Source organism: Trichosurus vulpecula, chromosome 7, assembly GCF_011100635.1.
Source record: "Trichosurus vulpecula isolate mTriVul1 chromosome 7, mTriVul1.pri, whole genome shotgun sequence".
NCBI lineage: Eukaryota > Metazoa > Chordata > Mammalia > Diprotodontia > Phalangeridae > Trichosurus > Trichosurus vulpecula.
In genome coordinates this window covers 208386920-208407509 of record NC_050579.1, presented here as the reverse complement: position 1 = coordinate 208407509, position 20590 = coordinate 208386920, and the positions used below count along the sequence as shown (strand labels likewise).

Below are 20590 nucleotides of genomic sequence, written 5' to 3'. Positions count from 1 at the left end.
AAACCCCTATCATATTCCCCCTGGAGAGGCTGTAGGAACAGGTTTCCAAAGCTGTCATTCTCATAGTATTCTCAGGTAGCAGCTGGGATAGGTTGAGTCATTTCTCTGTGAGGATCGAGTTTCCTGTTGTCCCATTCACAGAATGAAGCAAAAAAAAAAAGTTTGAAAAAGACATGGGACTTTATTGCTGACTCTGCAGTTTGGAAATAGTCCTACATAGCACACTGATGGTCAAACTACTTTGAGATTCCATTGTAAAATTTGGAAATAGTTCTAAATCTTCAACCTGACAAACAAAGCAAAAAAAAATCCCTTTTTTTGAAGTGCAGCTTACTTCAATTTTTTGTGACATAATATCAAATATTTTGTAGGTTATGACAAATTCAAGTGTCAATGAAAAGCTTTAACTCAAGAAAGCATGTCTTTGAAATTTTAGCTGATCATTAAAAAATCCCACAGTGTTTTTCACTATCAACTTTAGGTTTGTCTTGAGAATAAAAGGCTCAAGTTGGAGTGGGGTAAAACGAGAAGGTAGAGAAACAGAAGGAAAGTGTTCCTCTCCATAAACTCCATGCTTCACATTGCTCTTCCAAATTATCTCCAGATCCCTAAATAGCAACTAGGACCCATAAGTAGGAATTGTAGAGGAAGAGAGGAGGAGGAAGACCAATTGCTAGAGGAGGAGAGAATCCATACTAGATTAGAAAGCAAAAATGCAAGGATAGCCAGGGAGCTAGGCATTTGTCTGATGCAACCTGATCCCACAAAGTCATGTTCTTTTTATTGTAATGACTTTTTTACCCTACTTATGGGTCCTAGTTGTTATTTAGGAATCTAGAGATGATTTGGGCTAATATAAAACCAAATGTTTTATCTACACTGTGCCAAGAAGTTAAATGGCTAATCTAATTGTACATGACATCCTGGTACTATGAACTCTGGGACTGAACTCTGTAGCTGTACTGATCTTGTTTTTGTATGGAATTATGCTTGGAAAAAGAGGACTGGCCATTCTGACTTAAAAACCTTTGGATAACTTGGGGATTTTTTTAAGATCATTTTTTGGTGTGTGTAATAGGACTTGCTAATAGGAGAGACATTGGAGAGCTGGTCTCACAATCAGGAAGGACCAACTCTGACACACACAGGCTATGTGACCCTGGGCAAATCACTTAACATTTCAGTGCCCAAGGAAATATTAAATAATAAAAGCTCACATACATAATGCATATATGTATATATATATATATATACATACACACATTATATATGTGTGCATATATATAAAATGTTCACTATGTGACAGGCATTGTGCTTAATCACTTTATAACTATTATCTCATTTAATCCTCACAATAACCCCAGTAGGTAGGTGCTATTATTATCATCCCCATTGTACAGCTGAGGAAACTGAAGCAAACAGAAGTTAAGTAGCTTGCCTAGTGTCACGTAGCCAAGCATTGTCTAAGGCAAGATTTAAACTCATATCTTCTTGACTTAAGGCACAGTGCTCTCTCTCCTCTGCCATTTAGCTGCCTCCAAGTAGTTTATTTCCAGGAGCTCCATAGATTTATGAAATCATAACCACCCCCAAAAAATTTTGTTTTCTATGTCCAATCATTGTATGATTTTTATTACTATGTGTGTTCCCTCCCCTGCTGTAGATTGTAACTCCTCTCTATCTTAGTAGAAAGTCTTCATTACTGAAATAATTCATCATCTGTTGGACAACTCTGTACTTATTTAGGCTGGTCCTCAGATGATAGACATTCAGTTACTTGCCAAAGCTATCCTGGAGGGCTTGCTAGCTTGTTAGGACCTGTCATGGTTCACATTTTGCTGACATAACCTTCAGTACCTAGGGTTCTCCCCACAGACACACACACACACACATACACACACACACACACACACACACACACACACACACACACACAACAATGAGATATCAATATAGGAAATCAGTGGAAGTTTTAATCTATTACATTAACTTAATCATATTTGCCATCTGGAGCTACTAATATATTTATTTGATTCCTTAGTGACTTATTTAAGAAAGTTGATGGGAACTGATCTTGCAAAAATTATTTTATTACATTTTCTCTCATACTGCCCATGGAGACATAATTGAATTAGGTTCATGTCACAAGTGAAATTAGGTGAGTAATCTTGGTTCCATGCCATTTAGTTAAAAGAATTATGAACATTTTAAGACATAAATAGACCTTTTTTTAGAGGGATAATAAAACCCCTCTGAGATCCCAGCTATTCAAAGCATTGCTACTGCTTGTCTCTGAACAGGGATTTGTAATAGACCTTTGGTACAGTTTCATTTTGTGATTTTACAAAACAAACCAAGTTCAATCTCCTTAGCAAAGATACTGTGTTAGAGAGGTTTTTTCATATAGAAAGAACACTGGTCTTGGAGAAAGGATACCTGGGTTCAAGTGCTGATACTTACTAGTTTTTACCATGGGAAAAAAAATCACCCTTTCTGAGCCTCAATTTCCTCATGTGTAAAATGAGGACAATATTACTTGAAATATTATGCAACTTGTAAGAAAAAGGCCCATTAAACTTAATGTACTACATTGATATGAATTATTATTATTTCCATAGCACTTCTAACTCTTCAAAATACTTTAATCCATTGTCTCACTTTCAAATGCTCTTAAATTATTAACCTAATATCACATAGCTAGTTAAAGCAAAGGACTGAACTTTTGACTCTGGCTTTCCACTTCTTTTCCACTAACACACACATTGCTGTCCTTGATACTTTGACTTGGATCTATTTTTTTATAGACATATTTAAAAAATTTTGAACTTAACCAACACACACAAAAAGAGTGTTTTGCATACCAAGTCAAGCACAAAAAGAGAATATAATGTTTGCTTTTTTAAGGATAAAACAAAGTCAGCTCATTATTTCCAAAATTGTCCTGCTTGCCTATGAATTTTTCTGAACTTCTTTCTGTACTCCTCTTTGCACTTATTAAAATTTTTGAGTGTTATGATGAGCAGACAGATTTCAGAAAAGCTTAGAAAGACTTACATTAACTGATACAAAGTAAAGTAAGCAGAACCAGGAGAGCATCATACACAGTAACAGCAACATTGTGTGATGATCAACTACGATTGACTTAGTTCTTCTCAGCCACACAATGATCCAAGCTAATTCAAAAGACTCATGATGTTAATGTTGTCCATATCCAGAGAAAGAGCTGATGGAGTCTGAATGCAGATCAAAGCATATTGTTTTCACTTATTTTGGTATTCTTTTCCTTTTGTACTGTTTCTTCTTTCACAACATGACTAATATGGAAATATGTTTTACATCATTGCACATGTATAACCTATATCAAATTGCTTACCATCTTAGGGAGGAGGGAGGGAATGGAGGGAGAAAATGTGGAACTCAAGATCATATTTTTAAAAATGAATGTTAAAAATGTTCATTGATTAAAAAAATAAAATATTTCAGTGTTGACCCAGATCCAGTGCAATGTTTTAGGAATAGTTGACCATGAATAATTATTTGTTGGATTAAATTTGAATGCAGCTCATAAGCTTTTGAAAAGTTATCCTATTCCTCCATCTATTCAGTTGTCAAGTTGTACTAATCATTATCATTTTTTTCTTAATCGATATCCTCATTGTCATACCATCAATCAAACATACATCAAGCACATATGTGGTACTAAGTACTTAACTGTGTCAAATTTTATTAGTCAAAAAGAAATTGTATATGGGAAAAAATATTTTGTCCTGTAAGTTAAAAAATAATGTATGATAAAAGGCACTTCTACATGACCAAACTTTATCTCTGGACTCGGCTATGAATTAGGGTTGTTTTTTTAATTTCCAGTTTTATATTTAGATGACAGGTGCCCAACGGCACTCATTCTTCTCTTTATTATCTTATTGATTCTTTACCAGAGAACTAGGTAATAGGAAGAGAATATGGATTGGCAAGGATGAGGAATGACAGGTGTACAGCCATAGTGTACCCTTGTGTCCTCTCCATCTCAGAAGAGAGCAAGGAAAGCCTCCCACACTTTGCGTGGATTCTTTATGCCAAATTCATGGGAGCATATGGAAAAAAACAAATCTAGAGTGAGCAAGCATAGATGACTTGGGATCTATATATGACAGGAACATCCAGATCAATGTGGTCATAGATTCATTTGAGTATTGATTATTTATGTTGACAAAAACTAAGCATAATATAATATGGCTTCAAAATAAAATGGAGAATTGAGAGAAAAAAATCACAATACGTTAAGTCTGTATTAAGCTCCTATTCCTTAATACTTGACAGAAAAATTATATTTAAACAATTTTGACCCCAAACTCTAACCTAGTAGATTTTGTTTTACAAGGTCAAATGTTAGATTGTAAAGTACTTCCATTCAACCTCTGTGTAGAACAGAACTCTAGAGATGAGCTCAGGTGCACATGATTCTGATAAATTGTTCTAGATGAAGATTTCTTTCTGCCTTTCATCTTTGCTATATATACTCCACTGGGGAGGTGGACATGGTGATCACCAGCATTCAGGCCTCAAATATCTCTCAGTTTCCACACTTGCCTGAATGACTTTCTTATACCTTCTCCCCTCTCCCTTGAAATGTATTCCCAGAATATAATCTCACTTCAATATAATCTCACTACAGAGCTAATCTCACTAATCCTTGCCTCTCTCTCTATTCTGCTGTGCTCTGAAATAAACCATTGATTGGTTGTGCTTTAAGTTTGTGGAAGGAGTTCCTTTCACGGATGAAATTATTGACCTTTCACACATTCTTTCATATGTCAGTATGTGCATGTATATGCGTGCATGTGTATGTGTGTGTATGTATGTATCCTCTTACCTTCTGTTAGGATCACCCTTCAAGGCTTTGGGGGCTGTTTTATCACATTTTAAGAGATATTTCTCAGGACTTGCTAGAGCTTTGCTCTTGTAGTCCAATACAATATGTTAGCTCTAATTTTAAGTTCCCATGCTATAGTTGTTTGTGTTTTGTTCCACTTTGGGGCAAAGTGGCAGAGCTAATTTTCATTTTCTGCCTTCTCTTTCTTAGGCTAAACTTAAAAGCAACCTCAAAATATTTTTCCTTCCTCGCAGAAATAGAGCTTCCACAGATACTCTATCCCTGACTCCCCACTGTAATTATATAATTATCTTCCCTCTTCCCCCACTTTAATATCATTGTTGAAATATGCTTAGATGCACTTAACTTTGACCTGTATGTGATATGTCTTATACAGTCAATTTTTTCACTTAAAATTTTTATGTTGTTTTTGTTCACTATATTTTCAATATGATCTAAGATTATACTGCCTTTGAGAATGGGGTTTGCATTTGTGTAGTGCTCATGGTACAGTGTTTAATATTTTGCCACTTCATATTAGGCATTTAATAAATATTTTTGATGATGAAGAAGATGAATGATTCTAGCCTTGTATCCTTCTACTTAATTATTACCTGCTATTCTCCTCTGAAACTTTTTCTAACTCTCTGAGCATTTGGTTTGGGGAATCCAGGATTATTCTTTAAGGAAGGTTCTTCAGGGTATTTGCAAACATAGCTGTATGTAGTAAGTTGCAGAACGTAGGATCTAATCTTTTCTTTTCCTTGGAAAGGTTTTCAAATACATTATTTTTATTTTATACATTTCCCTCTACTCCGCCCCCCCCCCAGGGTGAACAGGGACAAAAGGGAGATCCAGGACTGGATGGCATTCATGGAAAAGATGTAAGTCTAACTCCAGATATTTTTACCCATGTAATCTGTTTACAATGATATTTGATATGCATCTAACACCTTTAAGCTTTGATGATCCATAGGTCATAAGATTATAAATTGAATACTATAAAGGCACTAGAGGCTTTCTCATTTAGTCCATTCCTATTTTATTAATGAGGAAGCCCAGAGATATTAAAATGTTTTCCCATGGTCACACAAGTAAGGTGGCAGAGCTAAATCTGATTCTGAGTTCAGTACTCTTAACATGATGAATCAATTGTCCCAAGATAAATCTAAAGCATGAGGTCAATTATCCATATAACTCAGCAAAAACCTCACTTTGGAAAGGTGTGTATAAATTAGTCACATAATTACTTCACACTTTTAATGTTAAGCCTTAAAGTAAACAATACATGGGTGTAATGATCAGGATTATATTCTATTTTGAACAAATGACTTTGAAAGCACAGAGCTAAAATAAAACTAATATTTAAGAAACGATTAGAAAGCACACAATATAGTAAAGCTTTGGTCCACTGACCATTATTTTGCAACACAAAAGTAAGTTTTCTTTATAGCCCCTGGTTTTACTTAACATTCTTTAATTAGAAGTAAATTATTATTTGGGGAATGTTATTAAAACTGGTGGCTTTCAAGAGTGGAAAAGTTTGTAATACTCTTGAGAAACACAGTGAGGTAAAATGCAAAGAGGGCTGACTACTTTGGACTGAGGGGCCCTGACTTCAAAATCCTGCTTTGTGTCTTACTACCTGTATGACCTTAGGCAAGATACATTAGCCGAATAGCAAGCATTTATTAAACTCCTGATGTATACCAGGCACTATGGTCATTGCTGTTAATACAAAAACAAAAGCACAATTGCTCCTGCTCTTATCTCTAAGGAGGGAGACATTTGTTTTACATGTAGATATATGGATATGTACATTCATACAATGCCCCCATGTAAATTGAACCAGGACCCAGCTGTGAACCTTTATAGCAAGAGATGTCTAAAAGTAGTGTTCTGAGACTTTGGAGAGAAGCTTCTGACACCCCTTGAATCTTCCTTGCTGACTGCTTTGTTAACTTTGTTGCTGGCAGATTTTATATATGTTTTTATCCTCTATATCTCCTTGAGAATTATTTTTTTTACTTATTTATTTTGTTCTGAACTTCAGAAATAAATAGCAAGCATTTCTGTAATATACTAGAATGAAGAAAAAGATGATTATACCATTATACATGAAACTGAAAATCTATTATGTACAACTTGCTATTCCCTTTAAACATATAATAAAGTTATCATGTAACTTTCTTATTTTTCCCTTTTTTCCTTCCCTCCTCCCCACCACCCCAGAGATGGCTCCTCCTTGAGAATTATTTCTACCTGAGGATATTGGAGTATGATTTTAACAAAAGGACAGTTTGTTTAAACCCTCCGGTTCTGAGTGATCCATTATATCAGATGCTGGAGGGTGACCCTGACAACTATACATACAGATCTGAGATCCATCTGCATAGAAATGATAATTGAATTCATGAAAGAAAAAAGAGAAACGGGCACAGGACAGAGTTTTAGGTTATATCCACACTTAGTGGGCATTAGTACTGCAAAAGAGACTGAGAAGCAGCAGGTATCTCTCTGGGGCTTAATCTACTGATTCATAAAAAGAGTTCTTTAAGGTCTCTTCTGCCTCTGAATCTACCATCCTATGAGTCTAAAGCACTGTTCCATAAGGTGACTAAACTGAAACCAATGTCTATTTTTTTGAGGAGGGAGGTGAGGCAATTGAGGTTAAGTGACTTGCCTAAGGTCACACATCTAGTAAGTGTCAAGAGTCTGAGGCCAGATTTGAGCTCAGGTCCCCCTGATTCCAGGGCCAATGCTCTATTCACTGCACCACCTAGCTGCCCCAACCAATGTCTATGCGGAGGAAAGAAGAATAAGAAAAAGATATTTTACAAGTTCACAAAGGCCAAACTACACAGAGGAAAGGGTGAAGGATTTGGAATCAAAGGACCTGTGGTTCAGATCCCAGCTCTGTCAATGATAGCTTCTCTGATCTTGGGTAAATCACTTAGCCTAAGTTTCCCCATTTTTAACATGACTACATAGAGTATGGTCATGTAAGCATTCCAAGGTGATCAAGAGAAGGCTTTCTCCCCTTCTCTTTAGCTACATTTGTTTTCTATCTCTCTTCTGTACTGAAGTCCTCCCAGGAAAACTTTTGCTCACTGTCTTTACTTTAATGCTTAACATCCAAGGACATCTCTATAAAATGAGGGTGGGCTAGAAGACTGCTAAGATTCCTCTTAATTCTAAAACTATGAACCTGTAAAATTTGGGAGAATGAAATTTTAAGAGTATGATTAAAGAAGAAATAAGAGTCAGGAGGTAAGGAACTAGGAACATTCACATAAATTTATCAGTTATGGTAGCATTCCACTGGTATTTTGGAAAGATAGTGTTATGTCATGAAACATTAGAGATTTCAGGATATCCTTTAGAACAGGGGCTCTTAATTTTGTGTGTGCATGTGCACACGTGCACGTGTGAATGATGGACCTGTTTGGCAATCTGGTGAAACTTATGGACCTTATTGGAATAAAGTTCTTAAACGCATAAGATAAAACATATGGGACTACAAAGGAAAACAATTATATTGAAATACAATTATCGAAATATGTATTTTTTAAACTACAAATTCATAAACCATAGCTTAATAACTTCTGATTTAAAATATATCAATCAAGAAGTATTTAGGGCAGGAAGAGAGAGGTGCTGCTACATTCTTCTACATGCTAGTGGATAACAAAATAAGTATAAAGTGTATATCAAATTAGACTTTCCCCCATCTTTGCTAAAGAGACAGCGTGGGAAAATGGAGTGAGAACTGGCCCAGTTTATGTGTAAGCAAATGTCTGTGTGCCAGCCAGAGGCATTTGGGAAAACTACTCCTTAATGAGCTTGGGTGCTGAGAATAAAATGTTAAATAATGAGTGTCAGTTCAATGCAAAGCTTTATTGCAAGCAGTGGAGAACAGGGGCAAGGGGAGAGAGGAAAAGGGAACCTGACATACAACTTGGGCATATACATTAACATAGAGTGCAACTCATGAGGGCAATGATGCACTGGGGAGCACAGAGACCTGGGTCCATTCAGAAGGAAGTGGGTCCTCCAAAGTGCCCTTCTAAGGGTGGGGTTCTTAGACTCTGATTCTGGTCACCCTTTGGAGTTCGCTGAGTTGTATATCAGGGGTCAAGGAAAAATATTTTGGGGAGCTTGTTATCAGGGAGAGGAAACAAGCTGGCAGTAGTCTAAATGTTATCATGGGTTTGTTATCAGGAACAAAAATAAGCTGGTGATAGATAAAATGTCATTTGGGGGACACAGCTGTACTAACCTTTGAAAAACATTACTGTCAGTATTTTTCCATGGGAATGTTCTATAAGTTTACAACTCACTTAAGGGGAAACTGTCATGGTGGTGTCAAGACCACCAGGCCTAATCTTATAACAAAGGATCTTCACCGATGTTTTTTTACTTCAACCCATACATGGTTGTTCCCCTCCTGCAGTAACCTACTGGACAAAGGTGCATCCAGACACTATTTAAATAAATTTAACAAGGCAGAACCTATTACTTCTTGAGGCAGGTTTCTTTTGAACAGTGCAAATCATTTTGAAGTTTTTCCTAATATCAAGTCTAAGTTTTTCTCTTTGCAACTTCCACCCATTGCTCCCAGTTCTACCCTCTGGGACCAAACAGAATATGTCTTCCATGTCACATCCCTTTAAAACTTTGCAGATGACTGTTATGTCCTCCAAGCGTTTTCTTCTCTAAGCTTATATCCACAGTTGTTTCATGAAAAGCTCTTGGGACATGGACTCAAGACATTTTACCATTTTGGTCACCCTCTTCTAGAAGCTCTCTATCTTATCAATATTCTTAAACTGTGATACCCATAATTAAATATGCTCCAGTTGTGGTCTGACAAGGGCACAATACAGAGGAATGCTATCCTTTTTCTTCCTGGAAGCTATGCCTCTCTAATGTACCCTAAGATTATAAAAACTTTTTTGATTGTCACACCATACCGCTGACTCATGTTCAGCTCGCAACCCACTGAAATGCCCAGCTCTTTCTCAGAGAAACCACTATTTAACCCTTCCTTTCCTATAGTGTACTTTTGAGATTGTTTCCAAGTGTAAGATTTCACATATTCCCATATTGGATATTACATTAATATATTCATCCCAGTGATCTCGCCTATAAATATCTTTTCATATTCTAGCTCTGCCATCCAATGTATCAATTATCTCTCCCAGCTTTATGTCATCTGCAAATATAATGAATATTCTACCATTCACAAAATTGTTGAACAGCACTGAGGCAAGCACAATTGCCTGGGATGCTGTACCGGAGACCTATTACCAGGTTGACATAGAATTATTTTAAATTTTATTTTATTTTCAAGACATTGAATTTTTAATAGCTATTCTTTGAGTTCCTGCCATTCACCTAGTTCAAAATCTATCTCATTGTAACACTGTCTATCCTCTATTATTTTCCTATTTATCCTATATCTCTATATCTCTTCCACAAAAAAATTTTATCCAATGCTCTGCTAAAATCTAGGTAATATCTATGCCATTTCCTTGTTCTACTAGTTTAATAATACTATTAAGAGAAGATATAAGCTTAGTGTGGCATGACCTGCTCTTGAAGAAGTTGTATTGGTTCTATAACCACTGGTTTCTTTGATAGATATTTATTATCTCTTTAGTGGGACTTTGTATAATTTTTCCAGGAATCAAGGTCAAATCCACCAGACCATGTTCTGCAGACTTTATTTTCTTATCTTTTCTAATGAGAATAGTATCTACCCTTTTCCACATCTACAGTATATTTTCCATTTTTCATGATCTTATAAATATCATTGGAAGTGCTTCACCAATCACATCTGCCAGTTATTTCAGTCCCCAAGAATGTAGTTCATCTGGGTTACCTGACAAATGTATCAGTTGCCGTTAGCTACTCAGTTGGTATCTCAATAGTTATCTTGGGTATTAACTCTCTCTTGGCTATTTTTGTTCTGTCAATTACAGAGCAAATGCCATCCACCTTGACTGAGAAGGAATTCTGTCTTCTCTGTTGCCAGTTTTCATCATCCCATCCATACCAAGTGGCAATCAATCCCATCCCTTCTCTGAACTTTCTCTTTGCTTCAATGCAACTTAGAAAACCCTTTCCATTAGGTTCACATTGCACATTTGGTATTTATTACTCGTGTGACTTTAAGCATGTCACAATCTCCCTGGGCATCAGTTTCTTCTTCTGTAAAAGGATGAAATTTGACTAAATGGTCTCTAAGGTTCCTTCCAGCTCTAAATCTATTACCTGCCTTAGGATCCTTAGCTTTCCTCACCAGCATCCACTCATTCTAAGTGTTGGCAAACCAGGCAGCATGTCCTACTTACATTCATTGTTATCTGCTCTTTGTTCCATATTTGCATGCATCTTTTAGAAAATCTAAGTTGGTGGGTGATTTCCCTGTGCATTCATATCAGAAAAATCTCATTTCCCCCTAATTATTGGAATTATTTCTCTTTCTGCCTTCTAAATATCATCCATGAGAGTTTCCCATCACTCCTGGGCTAACTTGCCCTGTAGAATTTTAGACCCTGGTACTGAAGCTATCCTTCTGAACACTTTGAAATCTGCTTTCTAATAATCAAGGGTACTTGTCACACTATGCCTGTATTCCCTCTCTTTCTCCATCACAAATTCTAGAAATGAATGGTCACTCCTTCCTAATGTTCCCATTATGGTACTCCAGTAACCATTTCTTTTCTGTTGATGAGAACCAGATACAACAAAAAATAATCCTTTTGTTCCTCTACTCTTTGAATGATGAAATTATCATTAAGATAAGTTAAGAATGTATTAGCTGCCCTACTTTTTGCATAAAGAGAGAGTTCCAGTAAATGTCTGGATCAGGGGTGGGGAACCTGTGGCTTTGAGGCCACATGTGGCCCTCTAGGTCCTCAAGTGTGGCCCTTTGACTGAATCCAATCTTCACAGAACAAAACCCTTTAATAAAAGGATTTGTTTTGTAAAACCTGGACTCAGTCAATAGTCCTCACCAAGGACCCAGAAGGCCACAGGTTCCCCACCCCGGTCTGTATACTTGGAGTCCCTTGTCCCTAATATATCATGTCTCTGTGCCAGTTTTGCGATCTCTTTCCCAAATTCCTCATCTCTTCCAGTATCTGTCTAGATAGTCTATAGCATATTTCGATGACAAAATCAGTTGTTTCTTCCTCCATTTTCTCTCACTCAAATACTTCCCCTATATCTGCTTATTGGATTTCCTTACCATGAGTATACCTTCCTAATATACAATACTCTCCCATTCCCCTATTTTGTTCCTCTTGAATAGAGTAACTCCTTCTAAAGCCTTATATCCTACTCATGAGTTTCATCTCACTGAGTCTCCCTGGTAACTATGAGATCAAATTTGAATTTCTCTTTGCCTTAGAACCTCTAATTCTGCATTTGGGTATTTGTGTATGAGCATTTGAGGATATTGGGGCTGCTAGGTGGCACAGTGGATAGAATGTCAAGCCTAGAGTCAGGAAAACTCATCTTCCTGAATTCAAATCGGGCCTCAAACACCTACAAGATGTGTGACCCTGGGCAAGTCACTTAAACCTCTTTGTCTCAGTTTTCTCAACTGTAAAACGAGCTAGAGAAAAAAATGGCACACCATTCCAGCATCTTTGCCAAGAAAACCCTGAATGGGGTTGCAAATAGACATGACTAAAATGACTGAACAACAACATTTAAAGCCACAGTTTTTATTTCTGTTTCCCTTTTTTGAATTTTTTTTTCCTGTCGGTATCTCTGGGTGTCTCAAATTCCATTGTTACTTAATTTTAGCTATCTTCTATGATATCTAGGGAAGTTTTTTTTTCCTTCCCAAGCCATTTTATTTAAAGCCCTTTTGAATGGTTTTCAAGACACATAGAAAATGCATTCCTACCAGTCTTTGTTAGTTATAACGCTCCTGGTAAGGAGTCTGTTATATCTAAATTTAAAGCCATTGTCCAAAAGTCCAAATCCCATTCTTAGACATCTCCTTCTTAGCCCACTGTTCACTTCCTATAACATTCTTCTCTCCTCTTATTCCTTTGCCCTCAGTGGATAACAATGAGAAAAACATATAATCTTTGCTACTGTTGCCTTCCATTTTTTGCTCAAGATTTAATAATTTTTGTCAATTCTTTTTAAGTTACCTCTGGCAGTATTATTCACACCGCTTCTGGTGATGGAAAGCACCCTTAAGTGGGTAGCACTCATTATTCTGATAAGTCCTAGAAGGTTCTATGGATATGTCTTATATTCATGCCCAAGGACAGCAAGTTCTGTATTGTTATTATTAGGTTGAGAAATAGCTGCCTTAGTATTGGTGAGCAGGGAATCATTAACTACTCTTAACTTCTTTCTCTGACCCCTGATGCACGTTCTCTCACCTATTAGTTTCTGTGGCTTTATTGTAGAATTCCTTGGAGTACAAGAAACTGCTTCCTCTTCTTGGAGCATCTTAGTTCTTATATCTATTGTGGTTATTTTTGTATACTGCTTATCTCATCTACTGGACCATAGATTCCTTGAGGACAGAGAATCTTTGAATCTCCCTCAGCACCCTTCATGGAGTTTTGCAAATAGTCAGTAATTGGTACAACTTTTTTTTCTATTTAAATGAACTGAATTTCTGTAATTTAGGAAACAGTAGGTGATAGTAATTGCTAAATGCAGAATCTCATTTTCCAGCTTTTTTAGGCTAAATAGGTTATGTTAGGTACAGGTTGAACTTTTTGGTTCTTTTTCAAAATGCAGCCCTCCATGTATTTTAATATGTCATTAAATGAACCTTATTGTGAGCTTAAATGAAATAAATTATTTCCATCAAAGAAATGTTGGAAAGTTAAAAAAATAAAATCATGTTAGATACAACAATAAGTTCCATTTCATTACTAATGGACATGACCGCTTTTCAGAAAATTCAAGTAAGCTACTGTGGATTAAGGTAACTATACAAGTCATCAGATTTAGTCTCATTTTCCCTATCACTATTAGTTCCTCTAAAATCCATTACTTTATAGGAATGCACTACTGATGTTTTCAAAATAATCATGTTAATCTGCTTATACCATTTAACTCTATACTACTGAATACAGAAAAATTAAAAACATATGAAGTCAAGGATCTCCCCTGGTGGCAGCTGCCATTATATTGCTGTGGGATGGTAGTCAGAAGGATCAACCATTTTGAACAAACAAACTGAGTTGCTTCTGATCTTTTAACAAAATATACTATAAAACAGTTACTTTCCCCATCCCAAAAGATTAATATCATAGTTTAACTACCACTTAGGTTCCAAGTAGAACATAACCTTCTATAAGAGAGGGCCTAGCTCTCTCTGACATACAAAGTTAATTGCTGTGTTTTTAAAGAATCTTCACATATGTGAATTTTATGAAGAAATGAGATTATAGGTACCTACTTTTATCAGAAGTGAATCTTCTACTTGCTTCTTGTCTGTTCCTTTGCCTCTTTATAGTTCATAATCAGCCCTGTGCTTCCTCCCTACCTGTTGGCTCCTGCCATGTCAGCACTCAGCAACTCCTGATAATAATACCTATGTGAAACAATAAGAAAAATACAATCAAACAGAAGAGCATTACCACTATATTTTGGGGGCAGTTAGGTGACACGGGAGATAGAGTGCTAGGCTTGGCATCTGGAAGTCTCATCTTCCTGAGTTCAAATCTGCACTTAGACATACTAGCTCTGGGACCCTGGGGCAAGTCACTTAATCCTCTCTGCCTCAGTTTCCTCATCTGAGGAAAATGAGAAGCATATGGCAAACCACTCTAGTATCTCTGCCAAGAAAACCCCAAGTGGGGTCACAAAAATTGGGATATGACTGAAAAATGACTTGAACAACTAATAACAACCAATCTATTTCTCAGACCCAATTATAGTATCTTGGTTCCAAAATCAGTCAATAAACAGGTATTAAGTGCCTGCTACGTACCAACGCTATTTTACTTTATCACAGAGGAAATTAGTCTGCAAGGGCCTAGTCTAATAGACAAAAAAGGAAGCATTGACAAATATAATTTTCCCTTTAATTTTATTGCACAGGAACAAAAGATAAGTTATGTTATAAATATTCATTAAACTGAGTGGAGACCATGAAACAGAAATTTTGCTAACAATCTCAATTACTTGGAACAGGAATTAAGTCCTGGATATGTCATACAGGAAGATTTTAATCTTCGTGGGCTGCCATATTTAGACATTCTCACTGTGACCTTAAGTTCATTAAGAATTTTTGTAAACTTTGTAGGTTATTTGAGTAACTCTTAAATTTTTTTAGAGCTAGGTCCTGATGAGTGCATATAATGAATCCCCTGTAGTGGTCAAATTATTTGAAATTGTACAGCATATTTCCACTAGGCAGGAATCAAGGACCATATTTTATAGAATTATCACTTCAAATAGTACAAATTTGAATACATGCATCTACTTCAGGAGCTTCATTGTTTGCACTAATTGGGACCTGCTTGTATTTTCTTCTTGAGAATAGGAGCTAACATTTAACAAAACATTCTTTGGTCTCCCCAGTATAATTTAAGCTACATGAAGGTAGATATTCCTTACTTTTCATATTGTATTCCCAGTACCTCACACCATATCTGTCTATGAAGGAAACGCTTCATAAATGCTTTGAGGATGTTAGTCAGAAGCTATGGCTGAGCAACAAATGCAGATATTTCAGTGAGGGATCAACCATTTTGAGCAAATAACCTGAATTGTTTTTTCCATCTTTTGATCTTTTAGCAAAATAGACCATAAAATAGCTACTCTCCCAACCTCAAGAGATTAATATCATAATCTAACCACTATTTGAGTTCTAAGTAGAATACTCTTATACTTGTTGAGTGATCCATTGAATCCCATTTTATTTGGGAATTATAGGGCTAAGCATGGATGAAAGTCAGCTCTTTTAATTCAAAGCAATTCTGCCCTTCACTTGATGACAATGAGAGACAGAGAAATAGAGATTTTTCTAAGGGATTCATGTCATTGAGAAAATATATACACCCTTGCATTTGTAAGAACTTGGCTAGTAGCAGTGGAGGGAATGTATGCCAGCTGTCCATTGCCAAAACGTATGCTTCATAAAAGGAAATGGAGAATCTCTGTTTTTGCTGATGTCATTCTGAAGAGGAATCATCAACAGAAGCCACCAAGGTCTGGATTTCTTCTGGGTAGCACCAATGTTAGTACCAACAGCAACAGTGGCCATTGAAAGGAAATTACAACAACAACAGCCCTTTCACATTTATTATCATGCTTTGAGGTTTGCAAAACAATTTCATAGCCACTCTGTGAAGTAGGTGGTCTGGAAGAAAGAGCTGTGGCAAACCCCATTTCTTAAAACCCTCTACAAAATGCCTACCAGCACTATTTGAGAAGGCTTCTTGGGCCTGGTCTCTGACAGAGAGTATTCCATCTGAGGAATGTTTAGAAATGGAGAAAGGCTGGTTCTCAGGGTTGGCTCTAACTTTCCCCATGAATGCTAAAAAACAGAAACACATAAAGAAAATAAACTAAGCCCCCCAAATGCCTAAATTAATTATGACTACTGTTCACATGACTCATGATATGGCTGAAAGAGCTCTGTAATCAAAGGTCTTGGGTTCACATTCCGTTTCTATTGCTCACCACTTGAGTAATCTTGGGTAAGTCATATAATTTCTCTGGACCTCAGTTTCCTTATCTGTAAAATGAGTAGATTGAACTAGATAGCCTCTGAGCTAGCTCTATGAACTTATCATCCAGGTGAAACATGAACAAATCAATCATCATGAATTTTGCCTAAATTATATAAATATTTGGATGAGTAGACAGAATACCACAGTATGATTTCAAATATCTTCTAATATATGTTATATATTTATAGAATGTGCATTTATAAATATTAAATGAATTGTTGTGTACAATTTGAATCTTTCTGAGGTTGTGGATAGGATGGGGTACTATTTCTAGAGTCCCAAAACTACATCATTTTTAATCCACATCACAACAATATGACAGCCCCTTTCCCCTTGGATTTTAATAAGCTCAGGAGACAGATTTAATGAGGAATCAGAATGTTCTGTTGGTAGGGAAGAGAGGAAATCTAATCATGGGCTATGAGGATGAAGGGGAACTCATTTCCTTGGCATTTCATTCTGTGACTTATTTACTTTTGCTGTCTCTTTTAGTTGGGGTACATCTTTCTCTTAGTCTTTGGCCCCTGATAGTCTTCAACCAAGAAAATGTATAATTTTTTAAAAAATTTAGTCACAACTAGTTGCAGGAATGTCATGGTTTTCTTTCTCAGATGTTCAGAACATTTTGTGTCCATCTTTGGCCACAAGAATTGTATTAAAAAGATTTTTAGGACTCTGGAGGTGAGGGAGAGCACTGTAGTTTGATAATAAGACAAATTCTTCAAACATTGTGGTTTTCCTCATGGATTTTTTTCACTCATCTTTCTGTTTTTCCTTGAGAATGTCAAAGTGTATAAGGAAGAACTGTAGCTAATGAATCTTGTCTAGGGAAGTAGTCATAAGACACAAATTATCCATAGCCGATTTGAGCCTTGGGTTTATCCATGCTTTTTGATTCCTCAGAGTATTGTTAACTCTGCACCTGCCTCAAGCAGGGTCATTTCAATTCTCTAATTTTCTTTTTTTTCCCCTCCCAATTCATCACTGGTTTCTATATTGAGTGACTCCAGGTGCTGGCATTTGGCATTATTCATTCACCTGGAATTTGCAGGGCAGTAATAGCTAAAGCCCTCTGGCTAGCACAGTATGGCGCATAGATCTATATGCTACATTGTGTGATTTTCTGAGTATGTCTTTTATTCCATTATTGTCCCTTTCTAGCCTATAGTGTAATATTAAGGATGAAGAAAGATTCTTTTTCCTATTTATCACAGACTCAGTATGTGTCTATCCACCTCTGTTTGTTTACACCATGAATGCATTCAGCCATAGAACTGATCTCCTCCAGTGAAATCTATTGTTATATCTCTGAAAGCTGTCGTTTCTGAGCCAGATCAACTGAATACCCATTAAAATGCCCCAGAGCCTGGAAAAATGCATGAAAATATTCATCTGATAGGTTTTCAGTGTTTTGTGTTGCTACATTTGATATCTTTGCAAATCCAAGTAAGGAAGGCAAAGGTAGATAGGGATTAAAGACATGGCTGAGCTTAAAAAAAATCTAAATCAGGAAAGTGATTTTTTTTGCTCCCATTTTGAGGGTTATGAGAGAGTGAATCTTTTTCCCCCTCTTCCCTGCCCCCTCCATATTCTGGTTTCTAGATAGAACTGCAAAAAAAAGCTTTTGATTTAACTCTTGAATTTTTGGCAAGCTTAATAAAGGCCAAATCAAAGCTAAATCAGGGGTATTTACAGCATCCACAAATTTAATCTAAAGTGGATACTTAAAAGCTCATATAGTTCTAAATGATGTGCTTCCAGATGGTGAATTAATGTAATTTTAGCAGGAAGTGAAGTTGCACAAATATGCAGTATTTGGATCACTCACTGATTTAATGTTTCTGTCCCCACCATAGCCCAGATGTTGCTGATCATTTTAGTGCCAGTTGTCTCTACCTCTCCCCTTGCTGTGAACTGAGAAATCAAGTTTGGGAATTTAGTCAATTCTGGTTTATTTCATTACTAATTGTGTTAATAATGGAAGTTTACTGTAAGTTGTTTACAAAGATCTTCTCCTTTTGCACAGGGTTTGAAAGGTGACTTGGGTCCTCCAGGTCCACGTGGCCAGAAAGGAGAAAAGGTATTGTATTTCTGCAAAGACATGCTGAGCATGAATAAATGAAAATCTTTGCCTTAACACACATATGCACACCTCTTTCCCCACTTCCCCCAGCAATTACTTTTCACTAGAAGAGTATTAACTACCAAACCAATTTTAAAATTAACCAATTGCTGTTAAAATTGCACAAGCAAGAAATATTTTTGGATCATTTTAGTATCTCCCTGAAAACAATTAACATGCTAGTTCTCTCTCACTATCAACTTGTGTTGCTCTACAGCAGGGTCATCCCCTCAGCTTGCTTGACAGCAGTAGCTGTTATATCATCACACTAGGTGAAACCTCCCAAGGCAGCTGTGGGAACAGTGCCAGTAGCAATGAGGTGTGAGTCTGAAGGTGAAGCAGGTGGTTGTCAGGGGGAGATAACTAACTTTGCTCCACAGATTGCTCGCTCCATTTATCCCCACTCTTCCTCATTAACTATCCTGTAATAGCATATTGGCAATGACTTTGAAAGAAGAATAAAGAAAAATTAAAAAGCAAGCATTAACTGAACAAGGTCACTGGTCTCAACTTTTCAGACAGCAGCCATATAGTGGCTTTCTGATAATAGAATACATCTTCATCTTGATTTCTATTCTCAGTGTTATGTTTCTTTCTAGAGTCCATGAGCTCTTCCATGTCAAAAGATGGATAACTTTAACATTTGTTCCCAAAGGCTGATTTTAGAGTGTCTGTTGTCTTTTAGGGTTCTACAGGGTCCAAGCGTGAACACCACATGTAGCTAAGAGTTCTATTCCTAATTTCGAGATATTATGTACCAGTGTGTCATCTTGCAAATGGGCCTTAAGCCCACATTTGGGGTCAGTGTGAACATCCAAAGTATAGTCAAGGCTGAGCAATGACATCTGTTTCTCTATTTCTATCTGTGTCCACTATTTCAGAGCTCTTATAGTTAGAATGAGAGCACTGAAGATGAAAATAAGTTTGCTAATGTATTGTTGAGGTTAATAAAATTCATCTTTTGCTCTTTCAATTTAAATGATCCATTTTTCAGATAATCAAAAATATTCAAACATTTAAATGGATTGTCAAATGGGAAGTCCCTCCAGTGAGGCAGATTGCAACCTGTCAATTTCTCAGATACTTCACACAAACTCCATGCATTTGTTTAGTCTACTAGTTATACCTGATTATCTGAGTTTACTCAAAGGTCAATGAAACAAGTTCAATATTTGTAATTTGTATAGACTTGTGAAGCTGCCTGCCTTTATATTCTTTAGAAGAGGCAGCAGGCCATCTTCTTGCAGCTGGGAGGCATGAAGTGGGTTGAGCCACTTATTTCGCTGATCCTAATAGTAACTTTGCATCAGAAAAATTATCTGCTACTGTGACATTTCCCAGCTGCCCTGTTGGCAAGCCACCAGGCTTGAAAAGATATTCATTCTAATTTTGGATTAGCAGACAAAAGATTAGAAAATTAGATTATTTTGGTTGCTTTGAAACCTGTCCTTCTGCTGCAAAAAGCATGTGGGTATGAAAGGTGATTTTTATATTGTGGGAGGGAGTAGGAACATAATACAATTTTCATGCTATGCAATACTTTCTTGAGATGAGATCCTGTTTTCCATAACTGCAAAATTGATATTATATATGGTTATTGGTTCCAACCACCTAGAAAAATAAGAAATAAAATGTAAATAAAGTTTGCTAATTGTGATTTTTCCCCTTTTCATTGTTTTAGGGAGAAATAGGACCTCCAGGACCACCAGCCTTAATCGTAAGTGCTTGTAAAAACCAAAATACAAATTTAAAAAATAAATCCCCACATATTTTCAACCAAATTTTTATCTGCACTACACTAATACTACACTTGGAACTAGAATTATAATTCTTAGAGCTCAAAGTTACTGTGGAAATAACTTTATTGAT

At 36.5% G+C, this 20590-nt stretch overlaps 1 protein-coding gene across 1 annotated transcript in view; it reads left to right on the top strand.

Moving 5' to 3' along the window:
• Positions 1-20590, top strand: part of COL19A1 (collagen type XIX alpha 1 chain) — a 398183-nt gene that overhangs the window by 128785 nt on the left and 248808 nt on the right. Inside the window, exons 10-12 of the mRNA XM_036768309.1 lie at positions 5704-5757; positions 18626-18679; positions 20403-20438. Of these exons, the coding sequence (XP_036624204.1) occupies positions 5704-5757; positions 18626-18679; positions 20403-20438 (144 nt within the window). The remainder of the gene's footprint in view (positions 1-5703; positions 5758-18625; positions 18680-20402; positions 20439-20590) is intronic.